This window comes from Scomber japonicus, chromosome 19, assembly GCF_027409825.1.
Source record: "Scomber japonicus isolate fScoJap1 chromosome 19, fScoJap1.pri, whole genome shotgun sequence".
In the NCBI taxonomy this organism is placed as follows: Eukaryota; Metazoa; Chordata; class Actinopteri; order Scombriformes; family Scombridae; genus Scomber; species Scomber japonicus.
In genome coordinates, this window is record NC_070596.1 from 8749662 (window position 1) to 8770939 (window position 21278).

At 38.7% G+C, this 21278-nt stretch overlaps 1 protein-coding gene across 1 annotated transcript in view; it reads right to left on the reverse strand.

Annotated features, from left to right (window-relative positions):
• The window catches only part of si:ch211-127i16.2 (probable flavin-containing monoamine oxidase A), a 43511-nt gene extending 23592 nt beyond the window's left edge, over positions 1–19919 (reverse strand). Inside the window, exons 1-8 of the mRNA XM_053340152.1 lie at positions 19699–19919; positions 19523–19610; positions 18252–18432; positions 17200–17314; positions 16196–16353; positions 14883–14972; positions 8417–8501; positions 1234–1334 (exon numbers count right to left, since the gene is read on the reverse strand). Coding sequence (XP_053196127.1) covers positions 1234–1334; positions 8417–8501; positions 14883–14972; positions 16196–16353; positions 17200–17314; positions 18252–18432; positions 19523–19610; positions 19699–19816 — 936 coding nt within the window. The 5' untranslated portion in view covers positions 19817–19919. The remainder of the gene's footprint in view (positions 1–1233; positions 1335–8416; positions 8502–14882; positions 14973–16195; positions 16354–17199; positions 17315–18251; positions 18433–19522; positions 19611–19698) is intronic.
• Between the last annotated feature and the right edge of the window lie 1359 nt (positions 19920–21278).

Sequence of the window (21278 nt, forward strand, 5' to 3'; positions counted from 1 at the left end):
TAGAAATGTACAAACACCCCACCATACATGCTCTACATGCTCATGATGCTATTTTAGTGTGAAAGTACCACATGTTTCAGTCACATGAGCCCTGCCCACTGTCTTTCACTTAGCAGAAAATCATGCTATATTCATTACTGCTCAGAAAAAGTAAGCTGTCTTTTTTATATAAGACTACTAACTGACTGTGGACAGATGTATTGGAAGAGAAGGAGAGTGTCAAATAAGCTTAGTCTAGAACAATGTGTTCATATGTGTTTATCAGGACCCACATGCCTCTTGGCAAGGCACCATTAAGGCACAAATCTAATAAACATTTGCATGAGCACTAATGATTCTGTGTTCATTACAGTAGACACATTTAATCTACTCACAAGGTGCACAAGCATTCTGGTAATTAATTGTGTGGTTGTAAAATGCAAAATAAAGAAGATTAAACAAATCAAATGCCATGTGCTGGAAGCTTTTGTCTAAAGTGTTTAAATCTATAAAGAACATTTGCCAAATGAGTCGGCCGCTGTCTGCTACAGGCTTTCTGTTTTATGAAATAGGTAAACAAATATATATTTGAAGATCCTTATGCCACTGCTTGCAGACATTTTGCAATTTACATGAAAGAAAACATTGCACATCGAAACTATAAATTCAAATAATTCTCATTATTAAAGACTGAAAACTTGTTTTGTGTATAAAGATATAGATTTTGATATTGTTCCAATTCAGAGTCCAGTTTCACCAACTTTGTGATTTCCGAGTTGTGATTTGTTTCATTTGCAATTTGTAAGTGACAATCATTTTTGTGAAGTGCGACACTGACGCCATTTGTCATCTGCTTGTAAGCAGTGCTTCCAAATTGCTTTTGTGAAACTGGCCTGACTGTATTGAAACAGTAAAATATCAAATTTGACAAGCATGAAAAAGTTTTCTGATTTTATCAGCTGAATTCAACCTTTTACAAATGCTGTTTTCTATGTACCAGAAATAAAAATGGCTTCGCATAACATTCTTGCAAGCATGACCGATTCAATAATCCACCGTTACCAACCCACTTCATAAACTAAATCAATGTTTTTCTATATGGATGTGACGTCTATAATATTATTTAGAGCACACATAAACCCTCTAAGATAGGAAAAAACATGTACAAGCTCTAACAACTGAATGTTTCTGTATTTTTAGATTCATGACATTATGCATATACATGTTGGTTCTGTTGTGTTTTATCTTACTCACCGTATGGTAGGTTATAATGAATTTTATCATGTGGCCCACAGGCATGTTCTGGGTAAGGAATGCTCTCTCGCTGGGCAGGGATGGCTTGTAGTGAATCTTTGCTGGGAGAAAAACAAGAGTACACCATGAATCCTAAAAAGCTTTTTTCAGTAATTCACTGAGCTCACCTGGTGTAGTTCATATATAAAACATAAAGCAATTATATCTCTGACTTAAAAGACAGACAGAGTAAAAGAGGCAAATAAAATGGATAGCACACCTGAAGTGAATCCCTTTATTGATTGATTGTTTTATCTTGAAGCACTCACTACCATTAATGCCCTTGCAATGAATTCCCTATAACCTAATACTATGTTGGCTGTTGCTTTGCTCCAGAGTAGTAAACGCAGCACTTACATCTGTAAAAGCTTGATTTCTCTGATGTTAGATCAGTCGAATAACTTCATCAGTACCGTTAGGTAGAGCATGAGGTGGTGTATGTCAGGCATGCACAGTAGTGAAGAGACTGCTTCTGTGCTTGCTCTGGCAAGTGAAGCAACATCTGGCCAAAGGCCAGGCTTTTAACGAATGAACTCATGGAAGATGTGAAACATTATTTAGAAACTGTCAAGAGCCTGTCAGCATCCTCAAAATAATGCCCTCAATGCTAAACAAAATTGATGAGCCTGAAGTAGTAAAATTGAAAAACAGTGACATGATAAGTGGCTCCAAAGTAATTTGACATGGTCACTTAGATGTCCAAATGACAGCACTGTACACATGACATAAGACCTGTCAAGTGGTGTCATATCCATAATGCTACTTGTTTTGACACCAAAGCCAGCTAAGTTGATAGCAGGAAATGCCTTCCCCCTCATTTTTTGTCAGGCAGATGTTAAAATGTTGATGGTTAAATGAGACATATTCTGACATTTTGAACACAGAAGTGCACTGGCATGACAGTACTGCCATCCACTCTTACATGTACAAATCTGCTGTGACACTTTAGTGGAACTTCATTACAGGGTGGCATCACAGTTAAATCAATATGACGTAAGTGACCAGGTTCAAAGTGGGGTGCCAGTTTATGTAACAAAATGATATTAAGCACACAAATCTGGTCCAGTGTGCTCCAAATGTGGCTAGCTGATGAATAGGGACAGCATATTGTAAACAGGCATCAGCTATTTGCAGCCACGACAAAAGAAGAAGATTGTCATGAATTCTTCAAGGCTTTCAGCAATTTCCAGACTTGTACTTTTTGAAGGTGCCTCACTTTTGGCACCTTCTGATAAGGTGGCCTAAATTACAAACCTTATCCTCTATATGAGTTGGCATCTCCACTGAATAAATGCCGAGGATTTCCTGTCCGTCAATAGAACTGAAAAAGCCGCTTAATATCAGCCCGACAGCAGTCCAGTGTTTGCTGTTAGGCTGACATACCTTCAAACTGCACACACACACACACACACACACACACACACACACACACACACACACACACACACACACACACACACACACACATTCATAAAGGAGGGACATGTGACTTTGGCTCTGGTTGAAAATGGCAAATTAAGTTTATTATTTTCTTTATTTAAGAGGTCAGTGAGGTTAGTGGGAGTGTAGCACATATTGCCAAAATGGGACATTGTGATGTAATATACACATATACTCAATATTTCATCAGTGTTAATAAATATTTATCAAACTAAATTTAATATAACAGTCAAAATTGTTTATATCTGTCATACCTTTGAGAATATTTTGAATGATAATTATACACTATATATTTCTATAATACCGTAATAAAGAGAACCTTTGAGTCAATGAGTCCCTGTTTTATTGTTTGACCTGAGGATGAAAGGTGCAGACCAAAAAAAGACAGTGTTTATCCTTAGGCCAGAGGTAGAGGAGTACAGCAGGTTTCCTCTAAAGGATGCTGACACAACCCCCATCCGCTCCATTCTCTGAAGTGTTCTTATTTGACAGCTCATCCAACTGCTTTTTGCATCACTCTGTCATCTTTGGAAAACAGCTGCGAGTTCAAGAGCATCACAGTAGTTTCCTTTCATTCTGTTCATCCTCTCTCTGTCCGTCTAAATCTCACTTTCTCCTTTTAAAATCTTGTGCTGTTTGAACCGCTGTTACTTCATTTTTATGAATGCACAACTCACGGACAATGTTGACCTTGCTTTCTCAATATTCCTTGTCACTGAACTGTGTGCAATATTTTTCGTAGTCTTCAGCAAGGGGCTTCAAAATTTCCATTACTTTTTCACTCTGAACTTATACATAGCACACTGGCACTTTCAGTGTCTTTGAATGTCAGAGGGATGAGGAAAGTGAAACATGAAAAGCCACTCAAATCAGGACATAACATCAAGGGAAGATGATTCAGGGATGCAGTTGCCAAATGACAATTTATAAAGAGTGCAAAGAAACTACAAAAATAGCTAAAGCTAGTAAGAACTACAGTTCATGGCTGCGCCTGTGCTAGCTATAAATTTGGGTCATTGCTATCATACTGAAAAAAAGGTATGATATAACTGTTGTAGCGGAGAAGCAGCATACGTCTTGCTAGATGAGTTGTCCACGTGAAAAGATTTCATACTAGATTTAATGTTCCTTGGCTCCAAAGAGTCAATGTTTTGATGAAAATAAATGTATAGGAAGTTAAGAACCCCTGATACCATTAGGTATCCACAGAGGGCCAATTCCAAAAAAAATGAGGCAATAACGACAGATGGATACTATTAAAAAAATAGCAGCCCTCACTGTCATAAATCTATAAAGCCATCCGAGATAGGCAGCACTATTCACCGACCACTTAATCCAAATGTTAAAGATGGAGTCCTCTATCTATGGGCAGCTTACATCACAGATCTTTTATTGAATTACATACACAGCCCCTTGATACTTACTGAAATTGAAGCCTCAGCAGTAGCAGCAGAACCCCTCCCCCCATCTCTCCATACACACACTGTACATATTACATATAAATGTCTGCTGTTGTCTTTTTTCATTTTTACACTGACCCTTTAGCTAAATGTTTGCTTATTTGTTTAGAATTGAATTTAACTGTGGTTTAATATGAGAGTCCTGTAGTCCTTTTTGAATAAATACCAAAGTGCAGCTGCAACAAATAGATGCATCTCATTTTTACTATTCATTTAAAGGCCAATAAAAGGCTCTTAATCAGCGTCTTAATAAAAGTGATGGGATCCTACATGAATATTACAATGTTCATTCATTTAGCAAATGCTTTTATTCAAAGCGAGTTAATATAACACAAGCAAAGATCTAATCAAGAGTTAAAACAAGACAAGTATGTGTCATAAAGCTAGGTTCATGTCTGATAGGATGTAGGTTCAACAGGCAGGGCATAGAATACATAGAAAGCTATTTTTTTCCAGAGTTGTTTGTGTAAGAGCCTTTATTTAAAGGTTGAGAGGGACTCTGAAGGAGTTTAGTAACTGGTTCAACCACCTGGAAGCTACAGGAGAGAGGAGTCTAGCTAGTGATTTAGGTTCTTATTGTGGTGGTAGAACCAGCCTTTCATTGGAAGAGTGTTTTGAGTTTGATGAGAGTGAGTGGGAGAGCCACTAGAGGGACATGCTGTTTTGGGCTGATTGAAGACAATGCAACACTTTTCCCCTCCAAGATACTCTCTAAAAGATCTCCCTGAGAGGTATGACATGAACCAGATACTGAGCTCAGTAGGTGTATGCAGAGGAAGATTTGGTGGTTAATCATGTCTAAAGCAGCTGACTTATCCAGTAGCAAGAGAGCTGAGCACTAACCACCAGTTCAAGTTGAACACAGCAATTCCATTACCATCAGGAGTGCAGTAAAAGTAGATCATTTTTCCAACCTCCTGTGGCTCTCATCACAACACATTATCTTCCAAAGTTAGAAAAGCACAGGTTATTTCAAATGAGAGATTCCTGTATTTGTGCTTTGTCTGTTCTTTGAAGTAGGCAGGGCTGGGTTGGAAAAAGGTCAGCAAAGACGTCACACATGTACATTAATCAGAGTTTAGCAATGTAAGAAATAAGCAAAGAAATAGATATCTCACTGTTGCTGAGCTGTTTGCATGTATTCTGAAATGGCAGAATAAGCACACACGCATATATACCAATATGAGCCCATAAAAATATGAACTTATATCATAACTCTTACCTTATAAGGCAAATATGTTATCATCTATTGCTGCATAATAACTATAAACAAGAAAATAAAGCTTGGTACATTGGAGAAATGTTGAGCTATTTGTTTAATATGATGTCTTGTGTGCTTATGCTGCCAGACACACAGATAAAGTGTATATTCATATGGGATAGAGATTTAGTTTTAATTTCCATGTTGATTGTTGTACATTTTTTTAATTAAATTCAACTAAATTTTAAAAAGTAAAACCAATTCTTGGGTTGGACGGATAAGGTGGATTAGTTCGTGTGTCATGTGTCAGCCAGAGGTTGCAGTGCATAAATGCCAAAAATATATTAAGAAAAACACACATTTTAATTTAGTGAAATGTCTATGCAGCGATATACAGTGTGACGCCTTACTGTATTATCATGGGGCTCGATACAGAAATGACAAGACGTTTAGAAGAGTATTGACCATACTATGACCTTTTGGGATTTTAACATTTTCTATTGGTGAACAAAACTTTGCAAAACCCCATTTACTATTTTTGGCTGCTCATCAACACTTGCAATATTGCTCATCAGGAGAGATAGATAAATTCATTTCTACAGAGTTTAAACTCAGCAAGATAAAAATCACGTTGTGTTAGTTATCTTCACAATCACTTCAGCTCCCACTTCATGTTTAATCTCTAAATTAGGCTCCATTAGTTTCATTCACAGCACAGCGGCTAGCACTGGCCTAGAATCCTGGCTCCTATAGTGTCAGTTAGCAAACCAATGCTAATGCATTGCATGCGTGTTTTCTACTGGTGTAAACAAGGATTTGGACTAAACCACGAGTGGCAGACGTTATAGTTTCCTCACCGCTGCTCGAGCCTGCTGTCATGACAGCAGCTCCGCCATGAGAAGATGGATGACAACATCGGTAGTTTTGCTCGGGCTGCCTGTCGAATTCAGGTGCAGTCACATTAAATCCCCCCCTTCGTGACGTACAGTTTTTGCAATTTAAGAACTTTAGGTTCACCCACTTAACAATAAAGACCCATACACATGCCCAGACACCCACAGTCAGAGTGTTAGCCTGCTCTGCCAGAGTCTTCCTACATGATAAAGTGAGACAGAAAAACACATTGAAACAAAATGCTAATTTAGTAACTGCAAGGCTGTCTCTGCAACTATCACTGAATGTTAGACTGTACATCTAATTACATTATACTCCAACTGCATGCTGTGAAAGCTTAATTAGAATTGTTTTCGTTATGCAGTCTTAGAATGAATATACATGGGCACCTATTTACCAGTTAAAACATGCACATACTTCAACCACATTTTCAAAAGTCAAACCACACCATAAAAGTCAAGTCAACACATCACAAAATTCCCAAGCATATTTATCTTATTTGCAGTGAAACAAAGAGTTCATAAATCATTGAGGTGAGTTGAAAGGAGTGGTAACAAAAATGGAAGGGAAAAAAAAACTGACGGCTCTCATTATAAAAGATGGATGGATGAATTGGGAGATAAGTCCAGGAGCCAAGAACAGGGCAAACGTGATGCTTTAAGGGACACGCAGCTCATATCCAGCGTTTGTGTTCCTGAACGCAGCTGCGGGTGTATTTTGATGCTGAGCACCTGCTGGAGCCAGCAAGTATTCATTTATTAGTTCATTCATTTATCCACTCAAAAGAAAATGAGTTGGTAATTAATTAGGGATGTCAGAAACAGGCATCTGTAAATGAAAAGCCAAATGTGAGTGGCTATTAATACTGTAAACGGTTTACAGCTCTACTGTCCAACAGAGGCTTGAAATCTTTAGTTTGATGTTTTACACTCCCTTCTTCACTCCCCCTTTAATTGAGAAGCCGCTCAGATTTACCCACTACCGAAAATGAAAATGAAAAATGTCACACAGATGACTTTAAACAGCAATGCACTCTTTAATTTATCTCCAACTCCTTTTGGGAGAGGTAAAGTCTCAATCACTGACCTGACTTTGGCTTGTGAGAGTTCCCGTTAACCTCCCCACACTGATTTAAGGCCAAAGCGTGGCACTGTGGAATCCAAGCTAGAGCAATCCATGCTGCATAATTCAACACTGCTCTCAAACCTGTCTCATTAAGAATCCTGGCCATGGTCCATAGCTCTGAGTATGAGGCTTTGAGTGACAGATCTGTTGCCAGCTTAATACAAGCAGGCACAGACCCAGAGTAAGCCCAAGCTCCAGATTCAGCTTCAGCACCTTCCAAACCTGGCAAAACTAGCCCCGACTTCAGCCTCACCACCAGCACGCACGGGCTCGAGTTCTAGTACACTATGTGTTCTACACGTGATAAGCACCAGCCAAACCCGACTCCAAGTCAACAGCATTTTACTCTGGAGTTCATTAAGAGTTGGATGCACAATTTATTTCTTGTTTCTAAACAGGAAACTCTCTACTGAGTGGTTGGACATGTTTTTTCAAGCTCCTTATCACAACATGTATTAAATGCACATGGATGACCACACAATCTAGAGTAAACATATTAAATTTGCAGTTGTGCATGTTGTTAATTAAAAATGCTTGGATGTTTGACTTTAAACATGACATGTTTCTTTAATGCTATGTTAGTTTGTTCAATTAAAACTTTCTGGTTCTTGTGAGAAGTCAAAAAAACACACACTTTACTGCAGGGGTTCATATATTTTTCTCCTTGGTAGCGCGCTTACAGGGAGGTCAGTAATGACATGTTTGCCACTTTCAACTTTCCCACTACCGACCATAACAAATTTCACATTAGCCCCCAGTTAATGTTTTGGCCTTAACTCTTGCTAGGGTTCAAAATCCAGTGCGGGAAATTCGTCAGCCCGGGGCCCAACCTTGGACAGAGTTTACTTCAGCCTAAGTGACTGCCACACCCCAGAGCCAAACAGATTGAGTAAAATCAAAGATTTATCTGCATGGATGCACAGTTTGCCACATTAGACAGACGTGTGGAGAGTAGGATGTTTGCCCTCTGCATCAGTGAGAATTTCACACAGCGAGTCAACAGAAGTGGGAGCTGCACACTGACCTGCCAAATGAGGGGGGCAGGTGACAATCACAGCTTTGCACAAGAAAGTGTCGGTTTCGGTCTTCACCCTGGCCCACTCAGCATCCTGTTAACACATATAAACAGAAATACGGCTTTATTCAATAGGCAACTTTCATAGATTTGTTGGTAATTTACTGAATGATTTTGGTGTACATGTTATTTTAAATATAATATGCCCTAATTAACTTATGCTCTGTTCATATTTGAAATAATAATGGATATTATAGAATTGTTTTAGCCAAATGTTGTGTTTCTGCATACAAATAAGGCTATTCACACCTGTTTTGTTTAGTCAATACATTAACCTTGGTCTTTGGAAAAAAAAAAAGTCAATGACAAGCATCATTAATTATCAGACATATCCAGACATGCTGCAGTGTTCAAGGAAAAATGGTTTCTAGAGACATCATTTATAAATGAGGTTTTATAAACACTGATTTATTTCTATGAGATTGTGTTTTGCATTTGTATGAATGTCAGTGGTGATAATCTGCTAAGAGATTAACATATAATGGCAAAATAAACTTTAAAGGAAGTTAAATGACTGTGTGATGGTTAGATGATCCACTGATTTTGGCTCCCTGCAGACAGTCTTGCCCTTGTAGTTGCAGAGCTTCTATGTACTTGCTCCCTGTTCTTACATGTATTTCTATTAAACTTAAGCCTCTGGTGATAATTAAAACTCTGCCACCGCCACCTGCCACCAAGATATTTTTGGATGATGAAAATTAGGAACTTACTATATAGCTCTCTTTACTGTCTCACTAGTAACTTTTGGATTATTTAAAACATTTTCTTTTGATTTAAAAGGCATTAACAAGTTTGTCTGTGGTGCAGGGAGATAGTTCATATCTCCCTGCACCACCACAGTCTCCACATATACAGTAAGCATCTTAAATTTGATATGTTTTGGTTAGTGTTTAGGCAGCACTATTGCCTTGGGGGTGAAGCCGACATGGCGATTTGAGCCTCTTTATGTCAAGTTTTCATGTTCTTTCCGTGCCTGTGGGAGGTTTATCTGGGTGCTCTGGTTAATCTTACAGCCAAAATACACCAGGCATGGACACAGTGCAACGCAGCATGACTGCAGCAGAGCACGTCCGTTATAATCAAGTCAAATTCAGCAAAATTCAGCAAATTTAACATTCAGTTCCAGTAACTGTCCCTTCAATGTAAGTGCTGAAAAAAAAAAAAAAAAAAAAAAATCTGGTGTTCAAACACGGCACTGGCTCTGTAAATGGGAAACAAACAAATTGGTTTGGAGCAGGCCGCACAACACTATTCCAGCCAATCAGCAGGGGGCATTCATGCTCATGCACAGGGCAAGGGGAAGTCATCAGAGCAGCTGCCTGTGTGAGGACATGACAGTCTCCCGTCTCCGGCACCCGTTGAATGGTGGGAGGGGAGGGCTGGTGAACTGGAAAGAGACCCTGTGGCCAATTCACATACAAAGTGTTTTCTCACGGAACACAGAGCTTTCATTTTATTAAATGTATCATTACAGAATCTGTGACCGTCTCACAGACACCCCCTGCCACCCCCTTCCCCTCCCCCACCCAACTTCTTTTTTATGCTCCACGTCTGCTGCATTTACTGAAGCATTATCTGAGCTGGCAGCTGTTTAAATCACACAAATATCCCGCTGTATGTGTGTGTTTTCAACTTATTAATCATATCACTGAATCAAGAAATACAAACACTGTGATTTTTGTTTCCTGTCAAGCTGACATGCAAATTAGTTTGGTTCAGTAAATTTCTGCTGCCAGTCAGCCTGGTGAAGGAAGTTTGTCCTCTCAGCTTCTCCAGGAGCTGCAGATAACAGACAGTTGCTTTCTGTAGACAGAGATGCTGAACGCAGGTCGAGTGAAAGGTGTGGAGGCTGCAGAGAGGTGGAAAGTGTGGATGGACTGTTGTGCTCAAATGAGACACAACATTTTTTAAGCTTGTGATAAAGTGTGAGAGGAACAGAAGTGACTCTACAGCTGACGCATCACTCTGGATTCTGCCATATTTCTCTTTTTCCTTTGGCAATGTGCCTTCATGAATTCAGGGAGGCAGAGCTTCTGAAGGCGTATGAAGGGAGGGGTGTATTTGTTTGGTTGTGGAGCTCAAATATCAGCAATATTTCTCCAGAATGACTCACTGCAACTTTAATTGCGTTTATTGTTGTTATTTCCTGCTTTGATGTGCTGTAGATTACATTGAAAGTGAATATAATTAAAAGTCCAATATGTTGAGAACAATGTGAATCAAACATTTGTGGCTGTTTTTTAGAATTAAAAATGCATTCATACTCAAAATGACTTTGTATATACAGTGCACGTTAGCAGGAGAACACACATTTCTTCTCCTGCTTGAATAACTATAGAGGGGGAATAGAAGGCATATCCCCTCAACCAGTGAAGGAGACAACAAGGGGATTTTTATCACCTTGTGGCTGAGGTGGACAGCCAAAACCATCATCAAAATTTTCGGTTGAGTGGAGAGCAGATGGATGAACTGCTGTCCCCCATTGTCCCTAAACTGACCAGTTACAGAGCTGCCATATAACCCAAGCAGAGAGGAAGGGAGGAAAGCTGTACATTTTAAGGACAAAAATAAATCACTGACCACAACCTTTAATATGCAGTTTTTAATATACAAAATTCTCACCCAAAGAAAACACATTTTTTAACATTGCAAAATAACGTATATAGTCAATAACTTTTTAAAGAGTCTATGGAATTATTACAAAATGTTGATTATAACAAACAAACATATTTTGACTCTAGCAAGACTCAACAAATGGCATTTTAAAATGTCACACCTTCACTTTTTAAAACCAGTTATTAACTATTTACAATTTAACAAATTTTGCTCTGTGTAGTTAGACCTGCAGTGCTAACCTGATGAATCTTGTTAAACAGAACTATCTGAAAAAACTGTTTGGACAAGGGCAGGCACATGTGATCTTGTGCTGCCTTGCAAGCTAACCCTAGTTCTATTATCTTCCCATTGTGCATCACTGCTGAAGGACAGTGGTGGAGTGTATGGGCCATACAGTCAAACACTGTCCTTCAGCAACACTGACAGAGTTTGTCAGTCTTGTGATGTTTTGTGTGGGATGGGAAATTGGCCAAAGGCCTACTGGCCTGGAGGAGTGACTAGAGTGTCCTGTGATTTCCTGAGTGTGGGAGGTTGTGATGTGTGTGGTGGAGGGTGAATGAGTTGCCAACTAGTTGTATGTTATGAGGGGACAGTAGATGGTGGTGTTAGGCTGTGCCTTTTTCAGTGTTATGTACATTTTTATAATGCGTATTCAACAAAAAAAACTATAAAAAACAGCAAAAACAGAAAGGGATAAAAAGAATTCTTGTGATTCCTTTATGTCATAGAAACAACTTGCAAAGAAACTTCATACATTTAATTATAAACTCAACACCTTTGCAGTACACCATGAACAAAGAGAATGTTGCTCTTGTCACCATTAATGTTCCATATTGTTAGACTTCATTAACTGACTGAAAATTATACATATTTATACAATTACGTACAGACCTGCTTGGCTGTAAGTATGGCAAAAGGAAATAATTATCTCTGCATACTTCCGGTTCTTTTGAGTGCCACATGCTGATCCACTTGGCAGACTATTTTTCCTGTTATTCACAGAAGCATTCCTTAATGCTTGCCCTCTTGCCTTGCAGACACTGACTGTAACAAAGAAGAGAGACAGATAAATAAAAAATAATTTTACATGTAACTTATCTTTGCTTGTTTCTTTATTCACAGCTACTTGGCTTCTGGGGACTCACTGGTCAGCATAGCATTCAGCTATTGCCTAGGGCACAAGACTGTAATTAGCTCTGTCCATATGGTGTGTGCACCCATTGAAAAGGTGATGATGGAAAGGTTCATACCCCGACCGACACTTGGAAGGAGGTAGCATAAGGCTTCTGGGAAAAATGGAATTTCTCAAATTGCCTGGGAGCACTGGACAGAAAACATGTAACCAGTCAAGAACTGTCTGGAAGTCAGTACTTCAACTGGAATTTTTTTACATAATGCTTTGCCGCTGAGATGCTGTCTACAGGTTTCAAGTAATTCAAATGGGGGACTTCTGTAAAACCAGAAGGGATGTATGCCGGATCAGATTTGAGGCGAGGAATAGAGACCACAACACTTCATGTGCCACCTAGAAAACTCTCCTCCTGGTGCTGCTCCCTTAGGTTATGTGTCATTCACACTAAAGTCATACAGTATGGAGACCATAGCCCTGACATGGTCTCCATATGGCAACAGTGGATTTTCAACTACAGACCTTCAACAGTAAGGGTTAGTAAACACGTTTTGGCGTTCTGGCCTTCAGGTGGAGAATATTTCATCGCAAAATCATCCTGCATCTTGATAATATGGACACATTTGTGGTGGCTGAGGTTGCTGGATGAGAAATAGCAGCTGGGGAGAACCTTCAAAAGAGGCCTAGTATAATGTAAGGGAGGTCTTATGCACCTTCTTCAACTCACCTGAAGGCAGTGTGTCATGGCAAGACAGGATGGTGATAACATGACAAAAAAAGTCATTGCAGACCAAAAGAGATTGTACATATTAATTTGTAAATAGCTCTATTTTGTTTTTCAAATGTATTCAAATGTGTTAATACGCTAGAGACTGATTGAAAAAGCTAATAAGTGATTACACTCTCAAAGACAAGGACAAGGACAGCCACCTCACCACATTTAAAACTGTGGTTGTAAAACTATTACCGAAACTCTCTGTGGAGCCAGGTTTCCAGCAATTTGCGTAAGAAAAGCTAGAGACTGAAAGTACAAGGACTAACACAGTAGAATGTATTTAAACAGCATTGACACTGGGTGTTGGTATAACCCTATGATACCACAGCTAAGTATTTTTCTATGCTTTTCTGTATATTCACAAATGTACAATATCATAAGTAATACATTGTTCAAATAAGACAAAAGATTACATAAACTAACTGAAATGCATCTGTAAAAAATATAATTATTTCTTCATATAGCAAATAATATCTTCCAAGCCCTGTCCTGTGAGATGCAGCATTATTTATTTTTTCCGTTTTTAAATGGCTTTTCATAATGGAAACCTACTGAATGGCTCTTTACAAGTGCTTGACAAAATCAAATAGCTACTTATGTGCTAGCTAATTAGTAGGTAATACTCACCTTCCACTCCAAAAACTCCTGCAATTGAATTTCTCTTTCCTGGTGTCCTTATAAAAAGGGTCTGTGGTGTCATATCAAATGTTGTGTTTTTCCACTTCAAAAGGTGAACCTCTCATCGTCCATGGTTTTAAAATAAATCTGGTCTGGTGCCATTGATCGTTACGCAACGATGACATTCGATCCGGAAATCTGCACAAGGTGTTTTTAAAATTGTCCAAATTGCTTTACGCCGCTCCTTTGTCTGACTTCCTGCTCGGCTTGATCTGCTCTGTGCAGTTTGACCCGGCTTCCGTCAGAAATAGACTAGGTGCATGTGTTTAGCAGAGCGGAGCAGAGAGCCACTTCTGTTATGCTTCTAAAACACGCTGTGGCGCGTCCAGTGGGATCACAAGCATCGGCTAAAGTGGTTGCGATTAGCTCTGGCTTCTGCGTCACAGTCAGAACGCGATGCAGGTGCACCTGGAATGTGTCTTTTGTTGATATGTGTTACCCTGTGATAGACTGATAAAATATTTAGTGTGTCCTGTCTCTCATGCAGTGCATGCTGGGATAGGCTGTAGCCTCCTATGACCCTGTATATGATGAAGTGGGCACAGAAAATAAATGTCTTCTTCTGTTTCATCCTCTTGTCATTCTTACGCATTACTGTAATGTACTTGATAGAACTTTAGGACTGTAATAATGATTTATTTGATTATATTTTCTTTTGATTGATTGATAAATATTTAGTGCATAAATGTCCATATAAGAGTCCATTTCCCACCAAAAGTCCAAAACCCAAAGCTATAGCTATACTGGAAAAGCACCAAACCATCACACTTAAGAGGCCACAACCAGTTAATTGTAGGTATTTTTGCTTGATATCTGATCTGTCAATAATATCCTGCCAATCAGCGATAATTGTTTCAGTTGTACTTTGGAGCATATTAGAAAGTGCATATGGAGTCAAATGTCAGTCTCCTTACTGTCAGAATCCAATCTAATCTAATACTGACATTTATTGTTTTATCATCCAGTAATCAAAAGCAATATTGTATCCTCTCATACTGAACAACTGTATTAATAAATACACAACTAGTAAAAGTAAAGTATACTGGGTGTGGAGTCCTGGGTAAAGGGTGCATGGAGCCTCTCAGCTGTGGATAAGGAAGACAGTCAGGCGGAACAGACAGCGCCTGTGCAGGAGACGGCCTGTTTCCACACTGAGGAAGCTGTTATCTCCATGTCGCGCCTCATCAATCCCCGAGTGAGCTGTTACTGTACTCTACCTGCCATATGGCGGTCACAGCAGAACCCAGTCGGACATTCTTCCACCCAACACGGTCTGCCAGGCACTCTGAAAGCTGTTGGGTGCCCCCCTGTGGAGAGACAGATATTACAGTTCAAGGTTGGTTCAAAACGCATAGATGCCCTGCTTCCCTGGATGGGCACACTGCTTGAAGTTAAAGAGTCACTTTGCCCAAATTACAAAACATCAAAGCACGGTGGCGGTCTAGCTAGCCATGCAGATAAGTCAGTTATATTTGCCATGATAGTTATGCATCTGACTCTGAGACTTCTGCCAACATTGTGGTGCTCAGGCAATTAGAAATCACATTTGAAAAACTCATCAGCAACATCGCTTTCCAGGAACAGTGTCCACTTTACTCTGCATAAACCACTAAGCTTCCTGTCAACAGTTTTGATCAGAAGTTATTTTCTTCTTATGGGTTAGTAAAACAAGAAATGATCCAAATACTTTTTTTCCAATAGAAGACATCAGAAAAGTTGGAATTAAAGATTTACTTTTAAAACAAATTACACACAACAAAATAAAATCTTAATGGAAGCTCTACGGTAAAGTATTAATGAGAGATACTATAGACCATAACTATATGAGTACTAACTTGAATATTCAAGTATATATGCAAGACCATATATTCAAAATTCAACACAGATGAAACACTACAGTCCCTAGACTCTTTCATTATATACACATAACTAAAATATGCGGGCTCATTCCAATCACTGATGCCTCTTTAACTGTGGTGCTGTTACATTCACAGTGCTGCTCGTAATAATTCAGGAAATCAGGAAATGGGTATGAGAGCAATAATAACACAATTGCTGCAGATAAAAAAAGTGGAGGAAATGTGATAAGACAAAAGTTTAGAACTACGAACGCCTTGCTGCCATTTCCTTTATGGCCTTGTTTGTCCTCTAATCTTGATGGCCTTTTTTTGTCCTCAGTTATTTTATACTTGACTATTGCAAGTGCAGAAACATTTCAGAAGTAATAGCACAAATGGAAAAGAGTGGAGCTATAGCTGTCATGCTGTGGGGGCACATAGAAAAATTGGAAAAACTTAATACGAGACCACAGCTCAAAGTGTTTAAAAGGGCTCAATCATTGACATTTGAGGGACAAAGAGAGGCAATGTGTTTGTTGGGACAGAGTTTGAAGGAGATTTCCAAACTGTGTTGAGGGGCTCAATGCCAAGTTGTATGAAAGCAGACAAGAAATCCAATGTGATTTAGAAAAAGGACTCAAATGTACAATATGCAGTCTGGGGAAGGATATGTATTGCATTGTGTTGTGTACCTTAATCTTGAACTCCTGAGCACTACCTGGAGTAGTCTCCAGCAGAGCCAATACCCCTCCAGCTGCTGCAGCGTACATGAGGAAGAAAAGGAAGGACATTTGGGATGGCTCCATGCCAAAGACAGAGCGGCTACACAGTCCCATCTCCTCTTTTAGTTCTAGTAGAAAGAGATAAAATAAATGAAAACACACTGTAGCTCTCGCATATACAGTGTAGTGATACTGTGCATTCTTCCCCACAATGACAGTGTATATCATTACATAGCAAACCACTATACAATGCATTGTGGAAAAAAAACATCCTGTTTGAGCCACATGAAGGTCTATCATTATTAGCCAGTAAATATTCCACAGACAGGGTGTAGTAAAGAAAGAGACAACTGAGTGGATGATAATAAAGTCTGTAATTGTCTTTATTTAGTGTGCAGTCAGTAAATGTGGTACTGCAATGTATTATTTATATGGCATAAAATCTAGGCATAAAACGTAGACATTTTACTCACAAAAACAAAATAGCAGCAATCACACTGAAATATGCCAACAAATACTGGATGGACTATCATAAAATTTGACAGAGGATAAATCTTAACGTTGTGGATCTGCTGACTTTTGGTTGAGGGCATACAAACATATCCATCAGCCTCAGCTTTGTGTTTACTTCCAATTTGCGCATTAGCCAATGTTAGCATGCTAACACGCTGATGTAAGATTGTGGCCATCATTCCTGCTGAACATCGGCATGTGTAACGTTGTCATTGTGAGCATGTTAGCATGACATTCTTACATTTATTTTACCTTGATAGCTAAGAATCAGAAATCAAACTTATTTAATTTTTTTTTTTCAATAGACTTTTTTCTTTTTACCCAAACTGATGTTTTTCTCTTCTTTGTACTCAGCTCTTACCAACCTTTTTCAAGTACACCTTGCCAATAAGGAAGAAGGTTGCTCAATCAGAAAGATAAAAGCAACACGTTATTAAAGGTAAGCTAGTCTTGACCCTGACCTGAAGTCCAAGCGTGTTGCTCAATAAATGAGTGCAGGGTCATACTGTCCAGTTCCACAGCGTTGGGAGTCTTCAAAGGATCCTCCACACATACTGTGGCACACAATCTGTCAATCTGTGCAAAGTACAATCATAACACACCCACACATGATGGTTTTTCACTGTGAACCAAAAGGATCCAATTGTTACACATAACAACAAAGAATAGTTGGAGGTATTAAATATGATTATGCAATTGCATTTTCCCACATGTTTTCTACTTCCCACTGCTTCTCTAATCATTTGTTCAGGACAGTGAATTGTGTGGTACATTTACTCTTATCCAATTAATCCAAAACCATGCTGTATTATGTATATGAAATACCATTCCCACATCCATATGGGGTATATATTTTCACTCCAAGCATGGTGAGCAAATATGACAATAAAGCTGATCAAAATTAATGATTAAAACAATGGCCTCAATGTTGTATATCTGCTGTTTACACTCACCATGTACTTTATTAAGAACACCTAATGCAATCTGTTGCAAGAGTTCTGCCATATTTTCTATTTATAGAAAGTTTATATATTTTCAGTTTTTGTTGACATTGTCAGAAAGGTGATCACTCTACTTTATGTTTATTATTGAGGTTGTAGTGGGTGGGGGTGGTGATGTACTAGACTATTACTGTATTACTGTACTATACTATTATATTGAAAAGTGTTCCTGATACTGTGTCCCACTCATGTCAGTTAATAGGGTGGACAAAATATTAGGAACACCTTTTCTGACAATGTCAGCTAAAACTGAAAATGTAAGAGCTTTGTAAAAGTGGTATTCATAGCAGAGCTGTTGTATAGGATTGCATTAGATTGCACAGATGTTCTAATAAAGTGCTTGGTGAGTGGATATGCCATATATCATCTATTGCTTCTGAGTACATATACAAAATTCAGTGGTAAATGAATGAAACCATTTGTTATGAAACATAATTTGAAAGGACTGCTCTGACTGATCATAGTCGTGAGCAGAGGATATTGCTGTGTTGTTATGTTGTGTGCTTCCTCACCTTCCAAAAGAAATGGGTGAGGTCCACTAACACCGTTGGGGACAGAGCAGGGATGTTTGTTCTGTAGGTGCGAACTTTGGCACTAGGCCCGCCCATGTGGTGTACCTTCTTTCCAGTCTTGAACTGTGGGTAGGTCTCCAAGCCAAGCTCCTTTATGAGCTCCATGATGTGAATTTGGGTGCTGAAAGAAAAAGGAAACTGCTTTTTAGAGTGTTGAAAAATGAGCATGAAAATACAACACCTCTTGAGTGAGCCCTCATACAACAGGAAAAATCCTTGAATACTGGTAGAAAGTGTACTTGAAGCACCTTACAGATGCTATGCCTTCATTAATGTGCACTTGAACAATACACTTGACATGTTCTCCTTTTAAGTTGGTCCATTGCCAACATTCAAGTTATGGCTGTGGCTTATTACCTATAGCTCATGGATACGTGGGTATCTGAAGTGTTATGAATCCTAACTGTAATTTCTCAATATATATATTATACAGACTGACTAAGACAAGACACGTGAAATTATGTAAGGAAAATTTAGTCCTTTGTGACATTCTGAAATATTGCAAGTAACATAAAGCAATATACTTTCCTACTCTATACTTTTACAATAATATAAATTTTACAACAATAAAAGCCCTGAATATATATAAGATTCAGATATATTTTCAGTTCATTTTAAGTTATTTTACATATGGATTTTCTCATAAATGGGACTGACCAAAAATCCAAATCCTGTGTATCAAAGAGATGTCAGTAACTGATCCATAAATCATTCACATCACTTTTTCTTTGCAAGGTCAGAGAGAGCTGGAGCCAATTCCAGCTCTTATCCGGCTGGCAGGTTAAAGCCTAAATACGTGTTCTCTCAGGTGACAGTTCTAACCACTGTAGTGAAGTGAATTTCTGTGTGAATGAGCCTGTAGATGAAGCTCACCAGTCTAGCCAAGGTCTGAATCTTCTGCCTGCTCTGACATTACAAGATCTAATGATTTCCTTGAATGTCTACATGATAGAAAAAAGTAAAACACCTCTAAACAGACTTTAAATTATATACTAGATCACTCCAGAATCATAAACAGTATAACTCTGCCCCATTTAATTTACAACTAAATGTTTTTCAGTATCATAAGCAAAACATCAAAGTGCCTGTCAGACAATTATACATTAGAATAATCTTAGATTAATAAATAAATATTTATGTGATCTCAATTGGAGTTACTTCTCAGCACGTTACTTTTGTTTGAATGGTTTTGGATTTTTAATCAACATTACCTTCCTACCCACTGCCCCCCAAAGTCCCAGCGATAGACTCCATTGGCTGCTGGTACTTCAGTCGACAGTGTGCGACCTCCCACTCGATCTGCATGGCAAACCACACATGATTTAGTCAGATCAACACCTCTTTTTTTAACAATCAACAGTCAATCATCATAAAAAATTTTACAAACCTTTTCCTTCCAGTATGAGTATTCTCATTTTGGCATCCCTTTTTCTAAGCAAATGAGCTGCACTCAGTCCAGAGAGTCCTGCACCAACAATAATAGCGTCCCAAATTTCTGCAGTCATACTTAACTTATCGTGTGTTGGTAAACCGTGGAGTCAGAAACAGAAATCCGACTTATATTCCCTTTTCTTCTGCGTGTCAATTTGCTTATCTGTAAAGCCTGGACTGCTTTCATAATAGTGCACTTTGGAACTGGGAACAACAGAGCTTGTGACCTACTTGGCAGAGAGTCAACTGTGTAAATTCTAGCAATAAAAACCGGATGAGGTGTTTGATTATTTAATGGCAGTAGCATGATCAGATGTGAAGTTTTGTGCATTAGTAACACTGTGTTAAAAATGCAATTACAATGCATTAAAATAAGAATGCAGTTGTTCAGTATGGCAATATAAGAATGTTAGTATATAAGTTATCAGCACTAGTATGCATAGTAATTATAGGGTTAAGTGTTTTTATATTTTAAATGGATATGCTGTAAAAAGGTGTGCATGGTTCCAAGACAATGTTTAAAATGAGTGTGTGTGGTCAGTAGTTGGACAAAGCATCATTATAGAAACCAGGGCAATGCATTCCACAAAAACTGTTAGATGAAGCGTCAAAGGGACAAAAAAAAAAAAATCAGGTCAGGGACACAACAGCAATCTACGAAACAAGAACTGCTAACTTGAGTTTCAATTGGTCGATTCTATCTCAGCGCTTACAAAATAGCAAGGACATTCAGATTCATCTCCAAAGACTGATTTTTTTTTTAATAAACACCTCCAGGATTATAAGACATTTCAATACAGAAAAAGCATGCCAACAAAGGTTGGTGGAACAAGTAAGTGTTTGTATGTTTAATTTGTCTACGACTTGTACAGTTAATGAGGTGAAACTCCCTGTTGTATCTGTTTGGATCTTGTTTTCTTTTGTCTTTGTATTTTCTTCACAATGGTTCCAGATATTTTCAGAGTTTGTTGGCAATTATGAACCAGGAATAAGTGGATGGTGTAGTCGTTTTTAGGGGTTTATTTTTAGTTTGCAGCTGGTTGACTTGCTAGCTCAGTAGCTAATAATTAGCTCCTGGTGTTACTTATAATTGCAATGACAATACATGCAAATGAATCTCACATGCTGTATTTTTACTCAGTGGTTCTTTGCAGCTTTAACTGTGTGCAGAAATAGCTTCCAATGGCATTTGTTTCTGTATTGGATTTATTGGCAAAATACCTTAAGTAAACAATTGCTTATTTGTACAGTAAACACTGAGCAACATTAGCATTCATCTGGGATCCCCTTTCTGTCCACAATAGTCACCCTCCATTGAGCCCTGCCTTGGTCTCCACCAATTCTCCAGGGAAATATCTGGCTCTTTAGCTGCTAAATTCTCACTGTGCTCACCATCTGGTTGTTGCTATCAAGAAGTGTTTTGGGATGCTGGGGTTGGCTCGACTTAAGGCCAGAATATTCCATACACTGGACTCCCACCAATGTGCCCACAGCTGGGCAACAGGTCAACCTGAAATAGGTCCAACAAGTGGATGC